General features: G+C 38.4%; 1 protein-coding gene across 5 annotated transcripts; it reads left to right on the top strand.

Annotated features, from left to right (window-relative positions):
• The first annotated feature begins 537 nt into the window (after window positions 1-537).
• On the top strand, window positions 538-6220 carry znf740b (zinc finger protein 740b). Of its 5 annotated transcripts, none has more exons than XM_014018264.1 (7): window positions 538-646; window positions 1883-2037; window positions 2205-2435; window positions 2638-2766; window positions 2850-2979; window positions 3887-4005; window positions 4108-6220. In XM_014018264.1, the coding sequence occupies exons 2-7, from the start codon at window positions 1993-1995 to the stop codon at window positions 4249-4251; spliced, it is 798 nt and encodes a 265-aa protein (XP_013873718.1). In that variant the 5' UTR covers window positions 538-646; window positions 1883-1992; the 3' UTR covers window positions 4252-6220. The 5 variants fall into 5 exon arrangements, with proteins under 5 accessions (XP_013873718.1, XP_013873725.1, XP_013873738.1 ...); XM_014018271.1 differs by having other exon boundaries at window positions 539-646; window positions 1784-2037; XM_014018284.1 differs by lacking the exon at window positions 1883-2037 and having other exon boundaries at window positions 539-646.
• Window positions 6221-11091: the final 4871 nt, after the last annotated feature.

Consider the following 11091-nt stretch of genomic DNA (forward strand, 5'->3'; position numbering starts at 1 on the left):
GTACAGATACCCAAAAATTCTACTTAAGTACAGTAACAAAGTATTTGTACTTAGTTACATTACAACTCTGATGACTACTGGTCTGGGGTCTTCGTTTTCACCCGGTGGCTGGCTGGAGTCCTGTTTGGGTTTCTTGTCAGGAAAACCCAGTTGTAATAACCACATTGTTCCAGGGCTTGTCCTGTGTGTGATTTCTGCAGTCCTCATTTATAAAGGATTGCATAGAATCCATACTAAAAGTGTATGTTTCAGAGACTGAGACGTCACAGGCAGTCAACTCCAACCTGCCATTATTTTTAACATCCTCTCGTGCGAACTTTACGCCGCTTATAGGCTGTGTTTACCTCTTCAGACTGAAGAAGTAGCTTGAAGAACAGACAAAACTCGTTCAGAGGACCTACTTAACTTTTTTGAGGTACACTTGACTTTTTTAGGTACTTAGCGCCATTTTTACGTCTTCCTTTGTCGTAAATGTGGGTCAAATCGCTCATTGCTCCAATCACGTGTWTAGGTGAGTGACCAATCAGAACGCTCCCCGGAGAGTACTTCCGGTGGTAGTACTTCCTGTCAGTGTTTGTAAACTGTGACAAAAAAAATTGGAAGTGCGACAAGAATTATTAAGCCTCAGCATTATTAAAATCGAAAGGTAAGCGTTTAAATTGTCAGCACGTTTCATTTGTGGCTTTCTAAGCGATTTAAAACGGTCCGCTCTCGTGTTCCTGGCAGCTTAGCCGATGAGCGAGGCGCTGAGCCCGCACGCCCTGCCTGCCCTCCCAGCCTGTCGTTGTCTTGTCTGGGTCCGGTTCGGCTGTACAAGAGCAGCCCCAAAACCCCGTGTATTTGCTAGTTAGCTGTTTTTTGAGTTCAGACCAGTGTAGCTATTACTTTTGTTTAGCATCCGTGTTAACAGCGGAACACAGTAGCTTATAAACCAGGTGATATGGTCTTTTCCCTCTCTGGTGTGCTTATATTAACAAATACGTTTTTATGGATTTTTAATGGATGTGTATTCACTAAACAAAAAGCTGGTTACATGGTACTTGTGGGCAAACACTTTACTTTAGATCCATGAATTATATTATTCCAGATAATTTCTGCTGCTTTAAATTCTAAAGAACACTCGTCAAATCAATACACTGCAGTAAATTTGTTTTGTTTTGTTAACGGAAGATTACTATTGTTTGAATTTATACTTGAGAAAAAAGGGGCAGATATTATAAGATTTTTCTTCTTCTCTCTGCTACCTTTCATTTCATTGTATTTTCTTTCTTTTTTATTGTAAATAGATTTTTTTAAAGAAATGAATAAAGTTTAAATCAAATTACAAAATAATAAAATAAGTGGTCAGTGCTCATTAAAAAAAGAATATCCACTATCTAATATCATTACTTGCCCTTAAAAATATACATATTGAGTGTTTGGATGAAGAACTGTGCAAAATGGAAAATATTAGAGATTTTGCTCAATATTCAAWTCAATTCAAAATTCAAATTCAAAAATACTTATTTGATCCCAGAGGGAAATTAGGTATTCATGGATTTCCACCAATATCTACCCTTGAAATATTGTCTCTGAGCAGGGGAGAGAGCCTGATAACTGTCACACTTCTAACCCTCGACTTTAGTATATAAATAGTTTTGTATTTATCTTTATTACCTAATATATGAAACATTTGATTATGAATTAAAACTATATAAAGTGTATTTTACTTTCATATTTTCCTTTTTATGTTTTTTTTTTTTTATATATACATGCTGTTTTCTGTCATCCATCCAAACCCAAGGTATGCCACAAACGTCTCTGGCTCTCTTTCCGGATGAACAAAGCTCAATAATGTTCGACCGGAATCTCTGGTCACGTATCCATCTGCCTCTATTTTCAGACTTTGGTCCCCGATGATTTGTGTGTGTGTGTGATCTCTTCTGTCACCCCTCATCCTGAGTGAAGCCCCCCCTCTGTCCCCTCAAACACGCACGCATTCAAACCACGGCGATGACACACCATTCCACCAATTCAGTTCGAGACCATATGAAATGGGTCAGTGGAAGTCTCTTCATCTCCAGAATCACCATCATGGTTGCATTAATGTGTCACTTCCCATTGCTCGCAACCCCACCTCCAAGTTCCTCCCGACTCCTCGTCTCTGTGAGGAGTCCTGTGACCTCCCTCTGTACTCTCTGACATGTGATGGTTTGTGTTGCCAGGCTGGGTTGCTGGGCTGCGAAGCGGTGTTGTCTAGCATGGCCTTGATGCAGGCCAACAATATGCCAGGCCAGAAGAAAATGTCATCAATGGGTCAGGGGCACAGGGCCAATCCTGGGAGCCACCAGACACACTCACAACACAGCCACAACCACCAYGGACACCAGGTTCACCACGGACAAGCCCACCACAGCCATATGGGACACCCCTCAGGCGGGAGCCTTCCACCCCTGGTGAGAGAGATGAGAGCCGCTGCTCTGTTTGTTTATATTGTATGAAGAAAATATTGTCATTTTGCAGTCCATGATCATGTTTAATTCTTAGCATCAGTATGTTTGTATTTTTAAACTACCAGTCTAAAAAAAATAAAGCAGACTAGCTTTTTCGATGCCAGTGCATTTTATCTAATGTGACGTGTGCTTTATTTTTTTTAAGCTAATCCGAAAAGATGGAGACTATCACACGTCAAGGATTATTGAGAGCAAGGATGCCCAGACAAACCAGAATTTGCACCGCAAGAAGAAACACAAAAAATCTTCCCACAAGGTGAAAGAGAAAGTTGAGGTGAGAACTCTAAGAACAAATGTTTATTCTGATTCACCGCTGCAGCCAGATTCAGTTTCCTCTTATTGTCTCGATGTTTATAGCAGTTATTGCCACACTTTGATATGGATGACGACAACTCCTTCAAAGTTCAGAAGAACTTYATCTGTGATCACTGCTACGGGGCTTTCCGGAGCAGCTACCACCTAAAGCGACATATCCTCACACACACAGGTGAGAACCCAAAGTTTATTATTCAGCTCAGTAAAACCGTACTGGATCCAGAATTCTTTCTTTTTTTTTATTTTGCTTTGGCCTCATCCACACCTGGTATAATTAWGTGTCTAATCACGTTTAGACAGCTCTGTTAGGATTCTATGATTTTTAAGCTCTCGCTCTTAAGACAGGAAAAAAAAGTCAGCTGTGGCAAAGAGGTTATAGGTGAAACACCATGTGAAGCTTAGCACAAAGTTTAGTGCAGAACAGAACTTCTAAATACCTTCCGAAAGCATTTAATGTCCTACTGAACCTCAGCAATTTGTTATATTTGTGAAAGTGAAATAACAGCCATTCCTTTTTGAATTCTGTGGCTTTTTATTTGTTAAAWWWTTTTTTCAGTCACTTTATAATTCCACACTTTTTAGATGAAAAAAATGTGGTTATAATGAAAATGTGGAATTTAGGGGGAAAAATGAAAAAAAAAAGCAGAATTTAGGGAAAGAATAAAACAGCTTTTAAAGGGTCCTACTCTATGTATGACTGTCGACATTTAGTTTTAAGGGGGTGWGCTTAGACTTACTAATTTTATAAGCAAAAATAACGTGTAATATATGTCAAACTGTCTGAGCAACAAACAAGACATCRATTATATCCATAAATACATTCAAGGCGCTGAGTTATGTCAATAGTAACACCTTTTAGAGTCACATTTCCTGCAGATTTTTTAACAAACGTTACATGTTGCAGAAGCTCAATATCAGCAAGATCCTGTTGACTTAAGTTTTACAAAACAAGCCGCTTCAGTTTTYTTTTCATTTATTGTGTGTGATAGTTTAGTTATGTTTATTCATCTAAAGCAGAAGTCAGAAATGTAAAGAGTTATTACATAATGGTAATCCATATTCCACACGTTTGCTTCCAGGGGAAAAACCCTATGCCTGTGATGCGTGTGATATGCGGTTCATTCAGCGTTACCACCTGGACAGACACAAGAGGGTGCACAGTGGAGAGAAGCCGTACCAATGTGATCGATGTCATCAGGTCAGTCTAATGTATTTGGTACTTAACATGCACTGTATCTTCATACTGTAACCCTGTGTCTGCTGCCATATTTGAAGCTAACTTTTTTTTGTGTGTTTACAGAATTTTTCACGGACAGACAGGCTGCTGAGACACCGACGGCTGTGTACAGTTGGAGTGAGCAAAGAAGAAAACCAGTACTCCCAGAACGCAACTCCCCACACAGCATCTTGGAGTCCGCTCCAGCCCTCCAACAACCGTCTCTGACTGTCTGAGCAGGAGCTCTCCAACATCAGTCCGCAGTTCAGTTCCACCTCTCACTGGAGTTTTGATCCGGAAAAAAAAAAATCCTGAGCTCAAGACAACTTTAGTTTGCTCTCGCCAACTGGTTCATTGAGCTCAATACTGGATATCTGTTCTTTCTGCTTACTGTTACATTCATCATACAAGCAGAGGTGGATGGACAAGCTTGGACTGTGGGTGATTATGAAAATAACTGACAAAAGTAGTTCTCAAGATTTCAAGTTGTTTTATTTTTTTCAATTCAGAAATGTCTGCCTCCATTAGTGGTCCAAACAGTTCGATACTTCTTTCACATTCTTTTCACCTGTAATCAACTCTGCACCTGCCTGTTTCCATATTTTTTAAACATGGACATTTAATGCGAGACACACAAAGCAAAGTAACATTGTAGTGTAAAACTCTTTGTCTTATGTTTAGTCATAAACCAGCTACTACTGACAGGCAGAATGCTGGCAACAGCTTTATTCTATTTTTTTTCCTAAACGGAGTAATCGCCAGTTAAATGCTGTAGATCAATTTAATGTATACTGATTTAAATACTTTATTACAGTGTAAAATTTTAAATAGTTATTTCTTTATTCTGTACGTAGAAAATAGTATTTCYTTGCTCAACACACAAATAGATCTGAACTAAATTCTTACATGCTAATTATGTAAACAAGCAGAACTACACCTTCAAATAAGGTGTAAAAAAATCAAACGAGAGCACTAATGTTTTGTATCTGTTTTAGTTTTGCTTTTTATTAGTAACTGTTTGCACACATGCTCACAATTTGACTTTGTCTTACATGAATTTGGTCAATATATATATACTTCATATATATATGAATATATATATATATATATATATAAATAATCTTACACTGTTAGTTGTAATATGTATGTGGCTTTTTAGAAGCCCAGATCATTTGAAGCCTGTGGATAGTGGCAGTCARGAGTAACTGGAATAAAACAAAAACTTGTTCCAAATATGACTTTTTCTGGTGTTTGCCCAAAAAGACCCCCTGATGGACATTCTTGGTGTTAATGTTTTCTCAAAACAAAACCATATCAATGTTTTCTCAATTTATTAGTTATAGATTTCTGTTTCTCTATAAAACTGTCATATTTTTGAAATGTATTCATGTTCATCAAGTTCTTGATGAAACTTGTGATGGAAATGATTTGATAAACATGAGTAAGACTGTTTCCATATTCTTTTCTGGGTGGTGAAAACCATTAATTTATCTCATTTGCAAATTTAAAGTGCTGACCTCTGTCTGACTGAATGTTTTCTGATTACGGTGCTGTATTATTTCCTGTCCCGTTTGCATCTTCAGTGAAGATGGATGGTTGTCTTTTTGTTGACAGGAAATGAGTTCAGGCCTGCAAATCTTGAAACTAGASTGTAATCACCAAACTAAAGTTGTAGTTCACTTGTAAAGGAGCCTGTTTTAACCGTTCTAGACAAAAATGTTTTATTGTAGTCAGGTAGCTCTGTTGCTGTCAAGCTTGTAGATTGTGCAATCAGAGTTTGGCGTCCGCCATTTACTTTTTACAGCTTGTGAACTTAATATATTTAGAGGTTTCAAATGTCTTAGGTGTAGCCATTAGTGTGCCTGGGACCTAACCACCAAAAGCAAATCAAAGCTTTTACAAGATCCTTAGTCCTTGTTTTTTTTTTCAAACTTGTGCTGAAAAGGTCAGTGCAAGCCACTGCTGGGTTTAGACAGATTTTATTTGCCATCTGTATTATTTCAGTAATAACCATTATGTAGAGTAGTTCCATGATTTTGTTTATTGCATGTAATTGTTAAATGAGCTTGTAAATATATTTTTTTTCTTTAATGAAGGCCTTTAGTATTTTGTCATGTCGGGACTGAAGTGAAAAGGCGACTTTGTCACTTTGTACTGAACGGGGTCACAATAAAGGTTTGTTTTTGGTTTTTTAATATTTTTTTAACATGGAATGCCCTTTATTTATTCTGCATCAATGGTTTTCAAAATTAATTTGTAACACAGTTTATTCTGAGTTTGCCTTCTGAGAGTCAAATTATTTTTAAAGTTACATGAAATACACTCTTATTTCAGCTGCTTTGTAAAAAGAAGTAATACGGCGTTATGTCAGCAGATGGCAGCCATGACTAAAAGACCCAGTTTTCTTTCCAGCTTAAGATGAAGTGGAGGAAACAGGAACAATTTACCTGCATTGGTCACACTCTTGTGAAAGTAAGGAGAAGTAAATGGAAAAACTGTGCATTTTTACAGGGGTCCTTTGCAGCTGATGCAATATGAAGCTGAACAAAAAGAATTGCATCACAATGCAAGGATTTTTACCTGTAAACGTTTTCCAAGGTTTGAACAAGAGCCCATTGCAATCAATTTTTTGTTTCTTGATGTAACCCAGTACAACACCTTCAAACAAATGGTGTTTAGATTTAGCTTTTCAATAACTAAAGCTGAGAAAAGAGATAAAGACTCTGTGGTTTATTCTGCTTTAAAAACTGGAGAAATGTGGACATTTCACTCAAATCCCTTTCAAAGCTCTTAAACATTCAGCTTAAGGTGAGAATTTCATTGAATAAAAAGCTTCATCAGATGGCTGTATTAGCAGTCGGGAAGTGTATTTATATCAAAATTTTCTGTTTAGAAATGTGATTTTTATAGTGGATAATGAAACACATTTATTTGTGGGGTGATAGGTGAAACGGTGTACAAAGGTTTACAAGACACAAGCTCACAGCCTTAAAATAAGACGCAAAAGCTCACAATTGTTTTCCATTTTTACAACACCAAAGTGTAATATATATGCAGCGGGTAAAATAAGTATTGAACACGTCACCATTTTTCTCAGTAAATATATTACTAGAGGTGCTAATGACATGAAATTTTCACCAGATGTCGGTAACAACCCAAGTGATCCATACATACAAAGAAATCAAACCATAAATGTCCAGAAATGAAGTTATTTGTAATAATGTGGAATGGCACAGGGAAAAAGTATTGAACACACTTACTGAAATTTATCTAATACTTTGTACAAAAGCCTTTGTTGTCAATGACAGCTTCAAGACGCCTCCTGTATGGAGAAACTAGTGGCATGCATTGCTCAGGTGTGATTTTGGTCCATTCTTCCACACAAACAGTCTTCAAATCTTGAAGGTTTCGTGGACCTCTTCTATGAACTCTGATCTTTAGTTCTTTCCATAGATTTTCTGTTGGATTCAGGTCAGGTGATTGGTTGGGCCATTCCAGCAGCTTTAGTTTCTTTCTTTGAAACCAACTGAGAGTTTCCTTGGCTTTGTGTTTGGGCTCATTGTCTTGCTGAAATGTCCAGCCACGTTTCATCTTCATCATCCTGGTAGATGGAAGCAGATTTTTATCAAGAATGTCTCTGTACATTTTTTCATTCATCCTTCCTTCAATTATTTGAAGTTTGCCAGTACCATATGCTGAAAAACAGCCCCACACCATGATGTTCCCACCTCCAAACTTCACTGTTGGTATGGTGTTTTTGGGCTGATGTGCAGTGCCATTTGACCTCCAAACAYGATGTGTATTCTGGCATCCAAACAGTTCAATGTTGGTCTCATCTGACCAGACTATATTCTTCCAGTATTACACAGGCTTGTTTAAATGTTGTGCAGCAAACTTTAAAGGAGCTTCAACATGCTGTTTCTTCAGCAGTGGAGTCTTGCATGGTGAGCGTGCATACAGGCCATGGTGGTTCAGTGCATTACTTTTTGTTTTCTTTGAAACAATCGTACCTGCTAATTCCAGGTCTTTCTGAAGCTCTCCACAAGTGGTCCTTGGCTCTTGGACAACTCTTCTGATAATTCTTTTCACTCTTCTGTCAGAAATATTGTGAGGAGCACCTGGTCGTGGTCGGTTTATGGTGAAATAATGTTCTTTCCACTTCTGAATTATGGCCCCAACAGTGCTCACTGGAACCTTCAGAAGTTTAGACATTCTTCTGTAACCGATGCCATCATTATGCTTTGCAACAATAAGGTAGTGAAGGTCTTGAGAGAGCTCTTTACTTTTACCCATCATCAGATGTTTCTTGTGTGATACCTGGTCATCATTTGGGACTGAACCAGCTGATATTAAYTTGCACTGACAAGGGGCAGGCTTGCTTTCTAATTACTGAGAGAGTTCAGCTGGTGTCTTGGCTTTCCATGCCTTTTTACACCTCCCTTTCTTCATGTGTTCAATACTTTTTCCCTGTACCATTCCACATTATTACAAATAACTTCATTTCTGGACATTTATGGTTTGATTTCTTTGTATGTATGGATTACTTGGGTTGTTACCGACATCTGGTGAAAATTTCATGTCATTAGCACCTCTAGTAATATATTTACTGAGAAAAATGGTGACTGTATGACACCTCAGAGTTGTTCACATTCCCTTTTTGAGTTGTTTTAACCACTTGAACAAGATTGAACAGCTGCTATGTTAATAAGTGAGTTTCTGATGGAAGTGCGTCATACAGTTTGGGATACAAAACTCAAGTAGTATTTGTAACCTCATACAGTATGTTTACATTTGTAATGCCATATATCAATGGTTCAGTCCCTGCTCAGGTCATTTACCATATGTATGATGTAAGGGCTGTGCATAAAAACTGATATATTGATATGTATTGATATAAAACAACTGATATCAGATTATTTTTCTTTTTTTAGAAAGATACATCCCCAACCCTTAGGGGGCAGTATAACAAGGCGTGCTGCAAAGTGGAATCAATGAGTAAGTAAAGTAGCCATCAGGATTCTGGAAACAACTTTGTCCTTAAAAGCACGTGTTTGTAAACATTTTGTTTGTTTTTAGATAAATATTTATTATAATTTTATAATATTTTTTGCTGGTTTTGTTGAGTCAGTGAGACTGAGAAATAAATATAAAGTAATATATATTGAATCATATCAAGCTGTACTGAATCGAGAATCTTATTGTGTCGTGAGCTCGTAGGTGATACCCAGCCCTAATGTTTCTTTGTTTGCGATATAAGTCTTATTGGACAGCCTTCGGCATGGGGCAGTGACAGTGACATTTGGACACAGCCGGAGACTGAGGTGAAATACTTTTGGAGAAGTGATTGAGAAGTCTGTTCCCCTGTCTCCCTGTGTCGGTATTAGCACACTAGTTGTACAGTTGGAAGTGCAGATCATACCCTTTAGCGTCTTCCTCTGTGCTATTGACTAGTTCTTTAATTACAGCATTAGGATAGGTGGGATGACATCAGCTTGAAGGCTGCTGGAAGTGTGCGCTCCTCCCCATGGGAGACATCCTCTCCCTCTGCAGCCTGATTTACAGCCCCCGCAGCCCCCCCAGCACTTAACAATGGAACTTCTTAAGTGAGGCAGATGGAGAGGAGCACAGAAAGGATAAGATAACACTCCATCTTTTGTGCACGAGGTGYTGAAATCATCTAGGTTTGAAATCACGAGACGGACCGATCATGAAGTCAGTCCAGAGGTAAAGTGTGAGTGCATGCCTGGTCCTCAGTGGAGTTCCCTCCGTTATAGAGGAGGCTTTCTTTCTATAAGACCGACAGCCAAACCTCTGCATTCTCACCTCTCACAGATATGTCCCTGACAATCAGTTAGTCTCAGCTACCTGTGCACACTGGTTCTCCACAAACAAACTCTGAGGTTTACAAAAAAATAAAAAAATAACAGTGTAATCGCTCTGTCTCCAACAAATGTTTGGTTGTGGCCCTGATCAAACGCATCACAAGCTCGCCTCAAATGATTAAAACCCTCGCAACAATAGCTCCTGCTATCTCCCTCTCCCTGAGGTGTGGAGGAGCCTTTTCAACTCAGGCTTTGATTAATAAAGGAATCGCTGGTTGGTTGAAAGCAGCAATCTGCCCCCTCTGAGCATCCATCAAGCCTGTGACAGCCCACCTCTCCGTGTTAATTAGCAGTGATATTTAAGCTGTCTGAGTTGTTCCATGGCCGTCAGCGTGTTGGTGGTGCTGCGCTTCATTAAAATTTCAGCTCCTCTGTCCAGGTTACTCTCATTTTCCTCAACACCTCAGTGAACATGTCCTTTAACGCTCACACTGAAGCACAAGTCTTGCAGAAATCTAAAAAAAAAGTATGGAATTAAAGGAAATGTCTGTGAATGTAGATACACTTTTCTCTTTTATYCATTTGAAACAACTTTGTCACATGAATTGTGAAAACATTAATTTGATATATCACCCGTGCTGAATAATGATTTGATATTACATGAAAGAATTTGCCATAAACCCTCAAASTTCTCTTCAAACAAGGACCAGAGAAAATGTGAATGCATTACATATTAATGATTGCCAAACACTGCAATGTTCTCCCCCACCTAAGGCTATTATTCAGAAATAAATTATTTATGTGGCTGAATCCTAGCCTGTTATACCCAAGAGGTATTTTGCAGGCAAATTGAGAATTTTAAAGGGTGCAAAACTGAAGAAAAGCTGGGTCAAAGGAAGCGCATTGTTGCTAAAAGCAGCATTTTGACACCAATTTGAAAACAGACCAGAAAAAAATGCTTCCAGAGGCTTCACAAAGTTGGTACAAAGTGTTTGCCAAATTACCAAAGTGTTACCAAAATCTAACAAATGTTACGGAGGTATACCAGGGGGTTATCTGCCAGGTTTTGCAAAATGTCTCTGATGGGAACATTCTGTCATTTCATGTCTGAAAATGTCCCAAATTTAAATGTGCGTGCCACAGCTTTTCTAATTAGTGTAACTCAACAAGATTAATTTGGGTCTGCGTATCACTCCCAGGACTCAAAATATAACTCAGAGGAGGAGAGGAGCGAAAGCCATCACCC

The sequence above is a fragment of the Austrofundulus limnaeus genome, unplaced genomic scaffold (assembly GCF_001266775.1).
Source record: "Austrofundulus limnaeus strain Quisiro unplaced genomic scaffold, Austrofundulus_limnaeus-1.0 Scaffold3, whole genome shotgun sequence".
In the NCBI taxonomy this organism is placed as follows: domain Eukaryota; kingdom Metazoa; phylum Chordata; class Actinopteri; order Cyprinodontiformes; family Rivulidae; genus Austrofundulus; species Austrofundulus limnaeus.